The sequence below is a fragment of the Myxine glutinosa genome, chromosome 7, assembly GCF_964187855.1.
Source record: "Myxine glutinosa chromosome 7, kmMyxGlut1.1, whole genome shotgun sequence".
Classification (NCBI taxonomy): Eukaryota; Metazoa; Chordata; class Myxini; order Myxiniformes; family Myxinidae; genus Myxine; species Myxine glutinosa.
Genome location: NC_136267.1, coordinates 120,419,669 through 120,436,296, shown reverse-complemented (window position 1 = coordinate 120,436,296; position 16,628 = coordinate 120,419,669). Strand labels below are relative to the sequence as shown.

General features: G+C 44.0%; 1 protein-coding gene across 1 annotated transcript in view; it reads right to left on the bottom strand.

Moving 5' to 3' along the window:
* Positions 1–16,628, bottom strand: part of LOC137412050 (tenascin-X-like) — a 157,794-nt gene that overhangs the window by 92,176 nt on the left and 48,990 nt on the right. Inside the window, exons 8-10 of the mRNA XM_078782729.1 lie at positions 3,357–3,614; positions 2,725–2,982; positions 237–494 (exon numbers count right to left, since the gene is read on the bottom strand). Of these exons, the coding sequence (XP_078638855.1) occupies positions 237–494; positions 2,725–2,982; positions 3,357–3,614 (774 nt within the window). The remainder of the gene's footprint in view (positions 1–236; positions 495–2,724; positions 2,983–3,356; positions 3,615–16,628) is intronic.

Here is a 16,628-nt window from a genome sequence, read left to right as displayed (position 1 = left end):
ACAGGAAGAGAGGCAACCTCTAATGAAGGAACAGTGGAGGAGGGTTACATAATTTCAGCCTCCTTACCCTTACAATAATTTATCCTGAGATGTGATGAGATTTCTATCAGATCTCATGAGAAACCACAGGAGATGTTGATAAGTTTTGTTGGAGTGGTCGAAGATTAACCCATCATTTAAGGTGCCAAGTCATATGTCACATCAAGTTTGTCCGAACATGGAAACATCTTACCAACCTGTATGCACCACACAAGACGCAGATGTGTGGAGCAAGTGGCTGTGTGTTACGACCGACATGCGGTAGAGCCTGCCAGATGAAAGGTTGACAAAGGTGTAGCCGACAGAGTCTGTTGGTAGCGTGAGGTTGACCACGTAACCTGTCTGGTCATTAAACTCCACGATGAGATCATCAAAGTCACCCAAGGGAGCGTTCCATTGCAGTTGCACCGAAAACTCTGTGCTGTTGCAGGTTAGATTCTGTACTGTGGAGGGTGCTGTTGATAAGGGAATAAACAATTCAGCATTATCACAGATGTTTTACACTTTCAATTGCTGCAAGTTAACAATATCATGCTGGTACTGTTGGCCTATTGTATTGATTGTATACACAGCATACATCATGAAATGAGGTTGTGGAGTAGGAGGGAGGGGGACATCTTGCCACACCTTTTCTGCCAGGGATATCTTTCCCCACTCTACTCGGTACTTTACAACTGTAGATCTGATTTAAAATCTCAAAACGAAATCAAAAGATGAACCACAAGTTGTAATGAACGCACATTTCTAGACATCCATTCGTCCCTCTATTCCCTCACGAATGGAATTGTTTTCCAGTGTGTTCACTCTTGCTCGTCACTCCACAATTTCAGGTTTGTGGCTCATGAACACCACCACCACCACCACCACCTTTTATCTCTGCCATTTCTAACTTTTAGGTGTTTCTCCAAATGCTGAGATCTTCCTCCTTTTCATCTCCACTTCCTCACCAAGAGCTGTGGTGCATCGACATGCTGTTGCCCTGTTTTCCTCTTCACTGCACCCCGTGTCTGCCTTCCCTCACCAGAGGTCAGTTGCCACTCGTACTTTGTTCTACAGATATTTTCATGGGAAATATTCTGCCGGACTTTCTAAGTTAGTTCCTCCAATATGAGTGTTTGGACGCAAGACTCCATTTGCCATCTTTTCACATCCATACACTGTAGCTGATCCAAAGTGAAAAACGAAAGGCGATGCAGATAGTTTTATCTCTCATGCTGTCTCGCTCTGGAATTCACTACCTGTAATGTGCTTCCCATTATCATCCGATCTACTCAGCTTCAAGAGGAATGCCAATTCCTACTTCCTACATCTTTGAGAGTTCATTGCATTTCAACTGACCTCTGCTACTTCCTGTGTCTTGGATATTTTCTTGTTATGGTTTTTCATTTGTTTTAATTACCTCTGCCACCGAAGGTGGATGGAGGTTATGTCTTCACCCCTGTCTGTCTATTTCTTTGTCTGTCTGTGAACAAGATATCTCAAAAAGTTGTCGACGGATTCGGACGACATTTGGCGAAGTGGTAGTGTATGTGACACGGACGAAATGATTAGATTTTGGTGAAGATCCGGATTCGGATCCGGCTTGTAGAATTTTTAAAGTGATTCTTCACCATTGAGTGATTGGGCTAAAACCGATACATGGCACGATATCTCCAAAGGTCATGGACGGATTTGGACGAAACTTGGTGGATAGATTGAGTGTGTGACAAGACCGAATCGATTCGATTTTGGTGAATATCTGAATGTGGATTCGGATACGATAATTATTTGATTTTTAAGTGATTCTTCACCATTGAGGGATCGGGCGAAAAACAATATTCAACATGATATTGAAAACGTTATGGATGACTTTTGACAAAACCAGGTGAATGAGTTGGTTAGGTGACAGGAACAAGCCGATTAGATTTTGATTCAGGTCCGAATCCAGATCCAGCCCATCATTGGGATACAAAACAAACTGTTCAGCCTGGCGGAGGTATGCTCTCTGCCGAGTGCCGTTCTGGTTTGTTTTGCTTTATCCATGTCTTTTTCTAACCTTCACTTAGCCCGTTACCTGCAGTGGCATTATGCCTTGTCTGGAGCGATTTCAAGAAAAAAAAAACCTGCGATGTACTTCCTTGGTAAATCTGAAATCCTCATGGGATACAAGCAAGACCTTTGTCTGTCATTCATTGGGGTTAAGCACAACCAGTGTGGATTTGGAGGAGTATCAATTTGAATAATTCCACTTTTAAAGGACATCCAGACATCATTCATTCACTTTACTCCATAAATTTCCCAAGTTACAGATCACCCAATCTTCTGATGGACACTTGATGCGGATCTTCCAAGCTCCATGAAAGCTCATTATATGTTTGTACAAAAGAGAGACATTCTTGGTTATACTTTTGACCATCAATAAAACACTTCTATCATGCAATCATTCATCGTTTGATCGTCTTGTATATTGATTAAAAAATAAAGCAGAACAGCACCTTTCTCTGCCACCATACCTGTCCACCATACCTGTCCACCAAATACCTGCATCATACATTTCCCTTCTCTCCAACAAGTAATACTTTGCATGACTCAAGCACAACGTGGTTCGATAACAATGGGAATGAGGTTGGGGTGGATGTGAACTTCACAAGAAAACTCATGAACACCTAGGAACCAGGAAGACTATACGTTCAGTGATTTACACACCTGTCATCCCTGTGATTGTTGTTGATGCCGAGAGGTTGCCGCTGATCGTGGTTATTCCAATATTGTACTGCCGACCTGGACGCAAGTCGTGGAACACGTGGGAAACGGTACCACTCGGTAATACGAGGCTGAATATCACGTGACCACCGTGAGACAAGTGCACTTGAATGCTATTGTGGAATGAGAGTGAAGGGGTCCAGGTCACGCGGAGAGTCGTCCGAGTGGCTTCAACTTTCACTCCAGTCACAGGAAACAGAGCTGGACACAGGGTCGAGGTAAGGGGTATTTGATTTGTTATACACAGTGTGTTGAGGAATGGGTCAGGGGTAATATATTTTCTAGGTAACCAGAGGTCCTCTCCACCATAATTGTGAACGCAATAAATAGATGGTCTCAAAAGGTAGAGAGGCAACCTCCAGTGAAGGAACAGTGGAGGAGGGTTACATAATTTCAGCCTCCTTGCCATTACAATAATTTATCCTGAGATGTGATGAGATTTCTATCAGACCTCATGAGAAACCACAGGAGATGTTTATAAGTTTTGTTGGAGTGGTCGTAGATTAACCCATCATTTAAGGCGCCAAGTCATATGTCACATCAAGTTTGTCCGAACATGGAAACATCTTACCAACCTGTACGCACCACACAAGACGCAGATGTGTGGAGCAAGTGGCTGTGTGTTACCACCGACATGCGGTAGAGCCTGCCAGATGAAAGGTTGACAAAGGTGTGGCCGGCAGAGTCTGTTGGTAGCGTGATGTTGACCACGTAACCTGTCTGGTCATTTAACTCCACGTTGAGATCATCAAAGTCACCCAAGGGAGCGTTCCATCGCAGTTGCACCGAAAACTCTGTGCTGTTGCAGGTTAGATTCTGTACTGTGGAAGGTGCTGTTGATAATGGAATAAACAATTCAGCATTATCACAGATATTTTACACTTTCAATTGCTGCAAGTTAAGAATATCATGCTGGTACTGTTGGCCTATTGTATTGATTATATACACAGCATACATCATGAAATGAGGTTGTGGAGTACGAGGGAGGGGGACATCTTGCCACACCTTTTCTGCCAGGGCTATCTTTCCCCACTCTACTCGGTACTTTACAACTGTAGGTCTGATTTAAAATCGCAAAACGAAATCAAAAGATGAACCACAAGTTGTAATGAACGCGCATTTCTAGACATCCATTCGTCCCTCTATTCCCTCACGAATGGAATTGTTTTCCAGTGCTCGTCTCTTGCTCGTCACTCCACAATTTCAGGTTTGTGGCTCATGAACACCACTACCACCACCACCACCTTTTATCTCTGCCATTTCTAACTTTTAGGTTTTGCTCCAGCTGCTGAGATCTTCCTCCTTTTCATCTCCACTTCCTCACCAAGAGCTGTGGTGCATCGACATGCTGTTTCCCCCCTGTTTTCCTCTTCACTGCACCCAATGTCTGCCTTCCCTCACTATAGGTCAGTTTCCACTCGTGCTTTGGTTCTACAGATATTTTCATGGGAAATATTCTGCCGGACTTTCTAAGTTAGTTCCTCCAATATGAGTGTTTGGACGCAAGACTCCATTTGCCATCTTTTCACATCCATACACTGTAGCTGATCCAAAGTGAAAAACGAAAGGTGATGCAGATAGTTTTATCTCTCATGCTGTCTCGCTCTGGAATTCACTACCTGTAATGTGCTTCCCATTATCATCCGATCTACTCAGCTTCAAGAGGAATGCCAATTCCTACTTCCTACATCTTTGAGAGTTCATTGCATTTCAACTGACTTCTGCTACTTCCTGTGTCTTGGATATTTTCTTGTCATTCTTTTTCATTTGTTTTAATTACCTCTGCCACCGAAGGTGGATGGAGGTTATGTCTTCACCCCTGTCTGTCTATTTCTTTGTCTGTCTGTGAACAAGATATCTCAAAAGGTTGTGGACGGATTCGGATGACATTTGGCACAGAGGTAGTGTATGTGAGTAGTGTGTATATGTTGCTTCTGGGACACTCTCATTTTCCCATTGACTTACATGTTAATTTTCCCCTCCCTCATTGCCCCTAAACACCTCTATTTCTCTCACCCTGTTCTTTACGAACCTTCTAACCTTTTGACATGTTATCCTTATTCATTAGACCACTTAAACAATGGTCCTTCTGTGTGAACCTGTGATCCTTCTGACCTTATGGACCTTTTCACCTTTTACTCTTAATATCATCTGGTGAATCATCTTTGGCCCACTCAAACAACGACCCTACAAATATTTGTTTATGCGTGGGAAATAATTTAATTCTCTTGCCACTCTCTTCACCATCTAATATATTAACAAAAAATATGTTTGAGTTTGGTTCTTTATTAAGATATTTTAACTGAGCTAAGATAAAATGGTAAACCTCCCTCAATGTTCTTATTTGAGCGCCTCCAGTGCCACACACTTTTTGGTAGGCTCTGTCCACCTTTTGTTAAGCTCCGTCCACTTTTTGGTAAGCCCCGCCCCCCTTTTGTTAAGCCCCGCCCACTTTTTGCGAAGCCCCCGCCCACTTTTGCTAAGCCCCACCCACTTTATAAACTCTTTAGCATTGTATCATTTCCAGGTAATACATTACATCATTTTCAGGGAATTCCCATCACATCATTTCCAGTTTAGACACGCCCAGGGAATTTCCACAGGAAATGACACACCCAGTCCTTATAAAAGGCACCGACCACACAGGCTTTTTCAAACACGCTTTCTGCTTCACTTGAGAATGGACTACTATGCCGAAATGGAATGGGATAACTTTGCTATTCCTTGGAGTCCTACTACCTGTGTAGAACTCAACCTTCAGATTGATGAACTGGACTCGAACCTCTTATCAATGGAGGTAAGTTTGTTTATTTATTTATTTATTTATTTATTTAATTAATTATTAATTTAATTATTTATTTTAATTTTTTTTTTTTTTAGATGAGACTCGTGTAAGAGTTAACAAAGTTTATTTTAATATTCATAGAGCTTGATTTATACAAATAAAAATATTGTATTAAATTAATACATTGTTATTTTCTTTCACAGGAAATTGTATCTGAGATACGAAATGAAAATTCTGCTTTTAACACAACTTGGGATGAAGTTATTTTTTTGTTTGAAGACATTTTGAACAACCAAGACCCCCAGAACGAGTTCTACCTTGATGACCCAGCCAAAGAGTTATACCTTGGAGATCCACAAAATCCTGAAAAAGAGTTTTACCATGATGATACTTGTTGTGAGTTATCAAAACAAAACCCACTGAACAAGTTCTACCTTGATGAGCCAGAATGCAAGTCATACATTGGAGACCCACAAATTTCTGAAAATTGGGAAAGGGGAGTTCTCCCTGATGGTCCACAGTTATACTATGTGAGACACATCATAGAAACCCTAAAAAATTGTGAAATGGGAATTCTCCCTGATGGTCCGCAGTTATACTATGTGAGACACATCATAGAAACCCTAAAAAATTGGGCAAGGAGAGTTCTCCCTGATGGTCCGCAGTTATACTATGTGAGACACATCATAGAAACCCTAAAAAATTGGGAAAGGGAAGTTTTCCCTGATGGTCCGCAGTTATACTATGTGAGACTTATCACGGAAACCCCCAATATTTCTGAAAATTGTGGGTCTACCTTGGGGACTTGGAAAGATGGTTATATTTTTGGAGACTCGGAATGGGGGTTTTGTTTTGATGACTCGGAATGTGATACCTATCTTGGAGGCTCAACAGGATTGTGGTTATACCTTGGGAACTTGGAAAGTTGGTTTTATTTTGGAGACTCTACCTGTGGGGTTCCTCTTGGAGACTCTTTGGATTCTAAAGCAATGAACAATGTTCTTTATTTAATGACGCTTGATTTAAGCAATATCAAGAAAGTTCGAGGAAGAAAATGCTGGAAGATTCTTTCTTCCCATTTCTACTTCTTCAAACTTGAAAGCCTTGAAAGACAGAATTGGAGGAAGAGGAAAAAAAAAGAAAAGAAATACGTATTTTAAAAAAGAAGAAAAGAAAGATTATGTTAGGGTTTGGGTGGGATTTTGAATGTGAGGGTTAGGGATGGGGTTGGGTTAGGGATGGGGTTGGGTTAGGGTTGGGATTTTGAATGTGAGGGTTAGGGTTGGGGTTGGGTTATGGATGGGATTGGGTTAGGGTTGGGATTTTGAATGTGAGGGTTAGGGATGGGTTGGGTTAGGGATGGGGTTGGGTTAGGGTTGGGTTAGGGATGGGGTTTGGTTAGGGATGGGGTTTGGTTAGGGATGGGATTGGGTATGGGATTGGGTTGGGTTAGGGATGGGGTTGGGTTAGGGATGGGGTTGGGTTAGGGATGGGTTGGGTTAGGGATGGGGTTGGGTTAGGAATGGGTTTGGGTTAGGGATGGGGTTGGGTTAGGGATGGGGTTGGGTTAGGGTTTGTATATTATTATGACTCACTCACACATACACACACACACAAAAGTTAAGCCCCAACTGGAAAGTTGAGGGATTCTGTGTTTGGGGTTCACAGATTTAAAAACGTATCCCCATTATACACACACAAAAGTTAAGCCCCAACTGAAACGTTGTGGGATTCTGTGTTTGGGGTTCACAGATTTAAAAACGTATCCCCATTATACACACACAAAAGTTAAGCCCCAACTAAAAAGTTGTGGGATTCTGTGTTTGGGGTTCACAGATTTAAAAACGTATCCCCATTACATTTTATTTATTTATTTATTATTTTCAAGGGTATTATCTGCTTACTTGTGTTTTTTGTAATTCTTGCGAGTAAAATGAACCCAAGATTTCTTCTCCATTTAAATCATATAATTTGTAGGTCCAAGGGACTGTATCCATTACATCAATGATTTTAAATAATTCACGAGTCCATTTTTGTGTATAACCTTTCTCAAAATGACTTTTCCATTTGTATATTCTTACAATATCACCAACTTTAAACTTGGGCTTTCTCAAATTAATCTCCTTTTCATATTCTAATTTTGTAAATGTTTCCAATGGTTTTGATTTTGTTGATGAATGAACTGTATTATTGTAATTATCTACAATATCCTGAATTAAATACACCCATTTTTGAGAACCGAGTTGTGTGAATTTTTTATATAATTTCTCTTTTAAAGTACGATTAAAACGCTCAATAACAACTGCCTTTCCTTCATTAAAGGTGCTGTATAATTTAATACCCTTCCCCTTAAGAAATTTCATGAATATTTTGTTATAGAACTCTGTTCCCTCATCAGTCCATAACTTCTTTGGTTTCCTTTTATCCCGATCAAATATTATCTTAAAGGCTAACATTAAAGTATCACCCCTTTTATTTTTTAAAGGGACAACCCAGGCAAATCTACTCCTCAAATCAATAACGGTTAAAGCATACCTGTATCCCCTGTCATTATTCAATTCAATTAAATCGGCGGACCATATGTGGTCGGTGTATTTAGAATAAACCTTCCTTCTTTTAAACTTTGTGATTATAGGTTTGTGTAATTCTTCAGCCAAAAGCTCCTCAGTCTTGATGACATCATTAGAGCCTAATAGTTTTTTGAGGAATAACCAAGACCAAGTTTCAATTTAGCATTTATCAAATTTCTCACAATAAACCTATCAACTTTCTCTCTCAATGTTGGATTTTGTATCAAAGACAAATTATACAACATTTCGCTGTCGGCATTATGTTTTTCAGTCAACGTAGTGGTTTTCCCATAAGCAATATCATGCTTCATACACACATCGTCAACCCTATTTGTAGGTTTAGACCAAGGTTTAGGATTGTCAGCCTCATCTAATCTTTTATCCAGGTTTGTTCCTGGACCACAGAAAGAATACCCTGGAAGGTGTAATTCCCCTGGAATTCCAGTTGTTGTAAATTTACTTCCTGACAGAAACTTTTGTATATCTCCTCCTCTTTTAGGTGAGATGAATTGGCACTTTTTAGAGCCACACACTTGACATATTCCTTTTTGATAAACTCTATTATTTTTAGCTTTAACATAAGAGATATTTTTAGATTTAGTTTTCTTTTTACATTTGAGACAATAACTCATATTTATTTATCAGAAAAATTCCGACAGAGTATCAAAACCTTTTTGGTTTTTAACATATACATTTCTATCTTAATTTTTAAAACATAAAGAATCCTAAGGAATGCCTTCACTCTCTCCTCCATTTATTTACAAATAAAAACTAACTAAAGTCAATGACACCAACATCATCAATCACATAATCTTTTCCTTCTTCTTCTTCTTCTTCACCACTTTCTCATTTAAATCTCCTCCCTGAAATTGAAGACATTGACGTTGTTATTTTTGAAACCATTATCTTCATAAGAGTTGTTAATTCTTTAATTTCCTCTTCGGTGCGTTGAGATTGATTTATTTGCTGTAATACACTCAATCTTTTACGAATCTCACTGATTTCCATCTTTTTATATTTTTCCTCCCTCTCTCTTTGCTCCCTTTCCTCCCTCTCCTCCTTCTCCTTTTTCTCCCTCTCCTCCTTCTTCTTTTTCTCTCTTTCCTCCTTCTCCCTTTTCTCTCCTTCCTCCTTCTTTTTCTCCCTCTCCTCCTCCTTTTTCTCCCTTTCCTCCTTCTCCTTTTTCTCTCTTTCCTCCTTCTCTTCTTCAACTCCTTCCTCATCCCTTGCTACCCTTGAGTTTGAACCCCAAAGAATATTATACATATACTCATCTGGATTTTGAGATATTCTTGTATCTATAATTATTTTTCTCATAATAGGATACCAATAAGATTTGTTGACGATTTCTAAAAGAGTTTTATATTTCATAACTTTGAGAAGTTCATTTTTATTTAATATTTTAAACAAGTCTCTATTTGTGGGTTTAACAATATCAGTATAAGGCCAGTTTTTAATGACAAAATTCCCATGTATATGCTCCAAATCATAAGGTATGTAATACCGAGCACCCTTTTCTTGTAGGTATCCTTGAATACAAAAATTATAATTCTCTTGTAGTCTTCTTCCTGCCATTTATGTATCAGAAATATATGTGAGATTAATATTATGACAGGTAATACCACCCCATCTTCCCACTACCAAATCGGTTTGTATTCCTCGGCTTTCTATCCTTATCTCATGATTCTTTGTCATGCTAACCATCGCTATACTATCATATATTTTTCTTTTCTTAAAACCATGTATTTGTTGTTTATTAATTGTACTTCCACATAAATCCATATCCTCACCAAGTGGATAATATTCTTCTTTACGAGACTGATTCAAATCATGTAGGTCTTCTATGTTTATTGAAAAAGACCAATTATACCCTACATCAGGCATATCGTACCCCCATTTATTAATTCGCATATTAACTATATGTCCTTCTTTATAAAATTCAATTGTAAGCAGGTAGTTAAATTCAATGAGGAAAGGTGTATGGGCAGTATAACCAGGTGTTGTGGTTGTAAATTTTACTTGTTTAACAAAACATGCTGTTTTCTTTAAAAATATATATTGTGATAAATCACTAAATCTAATTAAGTCATTTGCATCTGTAGGGTTTGGATAATTGATTAATTTAAAAGTATTGTTGTGGATATGAGGACTGTATATTTTTTGATTGTGTGCTGTACTATTGTGATTATTGTTTATTCTGTGCCTCCTGCCTCCGGAGCTGTGTAAAGACCAAAAGGGCGTCCCATAGTCCACAAGCATACACGTCAGCCAAGTAATAGAATATACCTGTCGATAGTTATCTCTTATTCTGTGTTTTAGGATAAGGCTGTGTCTCCCATTAATTGAAAGTACTCCATTGCACCAGTGAAAGAGAATAGATCCCCTTTCCTTCCCATCCCCAAAATCTCCATCCAATATTACATCCCCTCTCGTCATTGCCGAGCCTCGATTGCCCATATTACCTCCCCTCCAATAACCGCCATTGACCACGAGGCTCGAGTCAGGGAAGAAAGGCGTGTCTCCACCTCGTCATAGAGGGGGAGGAGTGAACCAGCCCCGCTCGACCAACCATGAGCCAGGGGTTTGGCTACAGAGGGCGGAGGAAGAGCGGTCGGGGAGGTTCGCAAAGGTTGAGGGGCGGGGGCCTATATAACCCAAGGCAAGGGCGTGTCCAAGAGAGAGATGCGTTTTTACAGAGAGATGCACTTTTGAGCCGAGACAAGGAGGGTCACAAAGAGCTGAGTTGGTCGTCAGTGGTTGCGTTCAGCGGTTGCGTTCAGTGATTGCGTTGAGGGGTTGCGTTGGAGACGGAGTGGTTGGACCAAACAACAGAAGAGAGGAGAGAACCCGTCACGCCAGACCCCCCACCAGCGCGTCGGCTCTGACCGTGATCCGACCCGTGATCCGACCCGTGACCCGACCCGTGATCCGACCCGTGATCCCACGCACACGACAGGATCGGAGGCATCAGCGGCCGTCGAGGTCCCGCCCGACGTCCCGTGCAGGATCAAGCTCCAGCCAGCTCCGTGCCGTCCCCCCCCTCCAGCCACGCACCGCCTTCCAGCCAATCCACTCTGCAATTCCCCGTGTGAGTCGTCTTTGTTTGTTTTGTCCTGGGTAGTTAATTAAGTCTGTATAAGCTAGTATTTTCCCTGTGTCACCTGCGTCTTATGTGCTTGTAAATAAACTTGATTGCTCCTTTTTGCTTGTGTGTAAATAGTCAATAAATTCAGTCGTATTTCCAAACCTTTCTTTGCCTTCGTTTTCCTCTTTGCATTGCGTCGTTTTCGTCTTTTCCCTCATTGAGCAGCTGGGGTGCGATACGGCCAAAGTCTGGGTGAATCGGGTGAGTTTTGTTAGGTCGCGGTCTTACACCACCGCTCGGTCTATAACATCTAACCGCGATCTATAACAATTGGTGTCTGGGAGTGAGATTCGGGGCCCGAACCAAATTTTTAAAACATCTAGAAAAAAAATTTTGGTCAAAATTACGAGCTGCCGAAATTTGTTTTTTTTTTAAGCAAAACCCGAATTTTGAAATCGCGCCATGGCTGTTCAAGGCGACGGGATGCCGTTGGGAGAGATAGACGGGGTAGAATCGACCCAGGACTTAGGAAAAAAAATGGTGGAGGAGAGTAAAGAAGGTGCGGTTGAGGGTGTATCAGGTGCACAAAATGGCGTCCTCACGCATGTGGGTGTAGCGGCACCAAATTTTGCCGCGCCCTTTGTACCAACGGTGGAAGACATGCAATTAATTATGGCTGAAATGGAGGCCCTTTTGGACAGGAACAGGGAGCGATTGTTAAACCAAATGGAAGCTGACAGTGAGCGATTGTTAAACCAAATGGAAGCTGACAGTGAGCGATTGTTAAACAAATTGGGAAACCAAAAGGAAGCAATAACGAACAAATTGGGAAACCAAATTGAAGAAATAACGAACGGAATGAGGGCCGATAGGGAGGAAGGGGAGCAGAGGGACAGAGACCGCGAGTTGGGCGAAAGGGTCCCAGGGGTGCACGAGGAGGTAACGCGAGTCGAAAAGCGCTGGTTGAGCGAAGCGGAGGAAAGCACGGGTACAATGACGGGGGTAGAAATCGCGACCCGGGGCTTGGAAAATCCGGCGACCGATGAGGTAGAGGGAATTTTATTAAAGCCAACGGTCGTCGAGGTGAGTACAGAAAAAGCGGAAGTGGGCATTGAAATTGAAGAGATGACGGAGGTAGCCCGGGAATTGCAGGGAGAAATGGATAATGTACAAAGTCTGTGTTCAAATCATGATGAGATGCTCACTAACCAAATAAAAAGTTTGCAGGTGGCAGAGGAGGTGCGACAAGGTACGGAGGTGAGTGGCAATGTACATGATGTGAGGGGAGATTCAGTCGGCTTGGGGATTGGGTTGGATCCGGGTGTTCGTGAAAGGCCGTTGGTGAGGTGTGTGACAGGACAGGTGTGCAAAAAAAGAGGTGTGCGAGAATGTCCGACCATGGGGTGTGTGAGGAAAAAGTGCACGCCGAGGAGTGAGTGTGCCGTCAAGAGTGAGTTGGTCGAAGCGCGTGTGCGAGGGAGCACAGGGAAGCGCGGTGTGGTGAGTGTTACGGAGGAAGTAACGAAAAAGTGTGCGCGGGAGGATGCGCGAGAAAGGTGTGTAACGGACGGGTGCATGGGGAAAGCGCATGCTGTCAAGAGTAAGGGAGAATGCATGCCTGTGGTGAGTGTTACGGAGGAAGTAACGAAGAAGTGTGCGCGGGAGGATGCGCGAGAAAGGTGTGTAACGGACGGGTGCATGGGGAAAGCGCATGCTGTCAAGAGTAAGGGTGAGTGCGCGACCGAGAGTGGAGGTGAGAGTAGTGAGAGTGAAACGGAGCGTGAGTTGGTTGTGGCAGGTGAGCGAGGATGTACACCTGGAATAGAAGGATGCACACCTGGAATGGTAGAGCGTGAGTGGGAATGCACGCTGGAATTGGTAGTGAGACACGTGGTTGGGTGTGCGGGTGAGAGCACACCTGTGATTGTCACAAAGGAGGTGACCGAGACAGGGGCGCGAAGAGGTGTATTGGTGAGGTGTGCGAGCGACGAATGTGTGCCAAGGTGTTCGGTGGTCAGGTGTGTGACCAAGTCGGTGAGCGGAATGAGTGTACCGAGGTGTGTAAGGAAAGGTACGAGGAGAATGGGAACGGCTGCATGTATGAGCACGAAAGGGGTAGCGTATGCATGTAAGCCTGCAGGTGAGGTGTCGACGATAACCGGGTTAAAGGTTAGGTCGACTTTTAGCCGAATCGGGCCCTCGGTGCGTGCCGGGCTTCGCGTGCCGCGAGAACCAGCGGAGATCCGAGCCACGGCGGGTTCGAAAGGACCGCCGTGCGCGAACCACGCTGGGCCTCGCGTGGAGCGGCCGCGTCCGGGCTCCACTAGGCGGAGCGGGCAGCCCGATAGGAAGGGTCGTCATGGCGACCACTTTCTATTGAGACGTGCCGGCAGGTCGAGATCGGGACATTGGATGGCTTCACGCCGAGGTGGTGCATGGGATCTCGGCCCGGGTAAGCCTCCGTCCCTGCCCCGAATGCGGGACGCATCCAGCCGCCAGCACAAAAGAATCCGCGTTCAGTGCTCGGCTGTACGAAGCCGGGCTGTAGATGTGAATTGGCGCACCGAGAGGATGTAATAAGTAGACGGGTGATGGTGATAGTGATAGTGATTTAAAACGAAAATTAGAAAAGTGAATAGAATTGGCAGTAAATGGAAAATTTTTGAATTGTTGGATTTGGACGAGCGAAATTGGTAGTGAGAGACCCCCGATGTGGTGGGATGGCAAATCCACCATCCCTCACAGGTGGGGGCAAAGGAGCACTAGATTATGGGGTGTATGGCAGTGAAAACTAGCCCGGGTGGGTTAGGATATGGTGTGTAGGGATCTAGCGAAGATTGACATTAGGTGACGTTAAGTTTAGTTAGTGACTGATACCTGTAGTGGGGACGCAGGTAGTTTAGTGTGGATGATAATGACGTGGGAGCGCAATAGTTTAAAGGGACGACTGGGAAGCGCAAGTTTCAGAGGGGAGTAGTTAGCTGAGATGATGCCGTGTGTGTGAGGATTGAACAGGTGAGAATGGAACAGGTGTGATTGCACAGGTGTGCAACTGAACAGGTGAATGGAGCAGTGTATGAGGGAGTAGTGGTGATTGCGTGTTGTGTTGACCAAATGGTCCAGGAAGAGGAGGAGGGTGCAGGTGGCACCAGGTAGGATTGCACAGGTGTGCAACGACAGGTGAATGAAAGACAGGTGTATGGAATAAATGGTCTGGAGGATTGGAATGGATGGTCGTGGAGTGAGTATGGTGGAAATTGTGGAGTGGAGTGGATGGTGCGAAGGTGTGAATGGGGGAAGAGTGGACCCCCATCACGGATACCCGGGGCGGGTAGTGTAAGTGTTAGGTAGAGGGTATAGGTAAATTGTGGTTGGATATTGGCATTTGTGGTGCGGTTGCAGAATGGTGTTGTGAATGGGTGCATTAGTGTTGTGGAAATGGCTGGGTGTGTAGCCTGTTAGTGTGTGTAGTTGGTTGGGCACTCCACCACTGTGAGGATGTCGGCCAGGTGAGGCCGCAGGTGGGCTCTGGGAGCCGGTAGAGTTGTGGATGGGGCCCGAGGATCCGGAGGATGGACCCGGGTAGCCCAGTGCCAGAGAGGGCACCGAGTGGGGAGAGTGCCAGAGGGCCTTCCCCAGGTAGTTAGGTTAGGGTGAGGAGCAGGTAAGCTCGGAGGCAACTGCAGTGGTGGAGGTGTGCAGGTGGGTAGACCCACTGGGAGAGGTACACGCCACAGCCCAGAAATTGTACGAGGGCACCGGGAGATGAATCGGGGGAGTGAGACCCCAAATTGAAGAGCACCACAGTTTGGCCAATGGGAATTGGTTTTTAGAACCCATAGTGTAAGAGGGCCAATGGGTTGGCCGGAGAAAGACCCCGGGTAGTGTAAAGTGTGTTAAAGTCATTTAGAAAATAGTTAGGATGAAGGATCTCCTCGCACCATCTGCATCCACTCACCTGAGGTGACAGGTACTCCGCACCATGCCATGTTTAATTATTTTTGATGCAAATGTTTTGGATTGTGAGACGCATCATGACGTGGGTGTGACATTGTGCTTTGATGTTCCATCTCTGCCTCCTTATGAGGACTGATGATGAATTTGGTGATGGCAAATTTTGGATAGAGGGATTGTGGTGACGAATTTGGTATAGAGGAAATATGGGGAGACGTGACAGTAGTGACGAATTTGGTATAGAGGAAATATGGGGAGACGTGACAGTAGTGACGAATTTGGTAATGTGTAGGTTTTGTACATATGGGGTAAGGGCAAGGGTGGGCTAGGTAACAGGGGGGTGACGTACGGTAGGGATGAGCTTTCTCACTTCGCCCTCCGTACGCATTTCGCCTTGCATTGCCTTTTTGATGTGTACCCTTGAGACCTTACCCCTCGCTCATCTGTCTTGTCCCCCCTTTTTGTCTCCCACATGAGGACCTGAGCGCCGTTGGGCGCCGAGGGGAGCGTGCGTGGGTCGGCCATTGTGCGCCCGAAATTCCCAGAACCAGCTGTCTGCATCGATGCACCACATTATGGACCACATGTCTGTGGCCGAGCACCACTTATGGACCCCATGGGTTGGGGCATGGCCCCTCTGCTGGAACCGGCCATGAGGGCCCGAAATCTTGCTGGCGGACCTTGGCCACAGGGCACCGATGCCCCACAGGTGAACCACACTAGTCGACCCTGTGGGCCATAAATACAATAAATAAGAAGGACACATTGGGCACACTTTATTGCAAATAGGCCGCCAGTAAGCAAAGCAAAAGAGAATGACAACATCTGGAAGACAAATAATAATAACCAGCAGAGGGAGCCGAAGAAGCAAGAGATCACCTGCAGGGTTAGGGGTTGTTGAATTTATTTTATTGATGAACAGTGGTGACTGCACTGATTGGTGCTTGAGGGTGTGTTGGTGCGTTATAGGTGCTTTCATGGTGCATTGATGCAGAGCAGACTGTCTCCCCCCCAGAAAGAACAATTACAGGTCCTGGGTTAGTTTTGTAAATAAAAGTAGCGTCAATTGTAGATAATGCTCCCCACCGTCAGTGTATAGTTTGAAGACCATTCCGCAATTCGGTTAACTGTGGGCGTAAGTCTGTTAGGCAGGGTGCAATGGAGCAGCGGGACACATTTATTTATGTTTTAAAACTGTCGCACTCAGGGTCAGGTTAAAAGTAGAGGGAACTACACCTACGTGTCACACTAAATAAAAGTTGTAGGCCCGGGACGTGCCTAAGAGGAGGAGGGTGCAGTGTTGTGGATATGAGGACTGTATATTTTTTGATTGTGTGCTGTACTATTGTGATTATTGTTTATTCTGTGCCTCCTGCCTCCGGAGCTGTGTAAAGACCAAAAGGGCGTCCCATAGTCCACAAGCATACACGTCAGCCAAGTAATAGAATATACC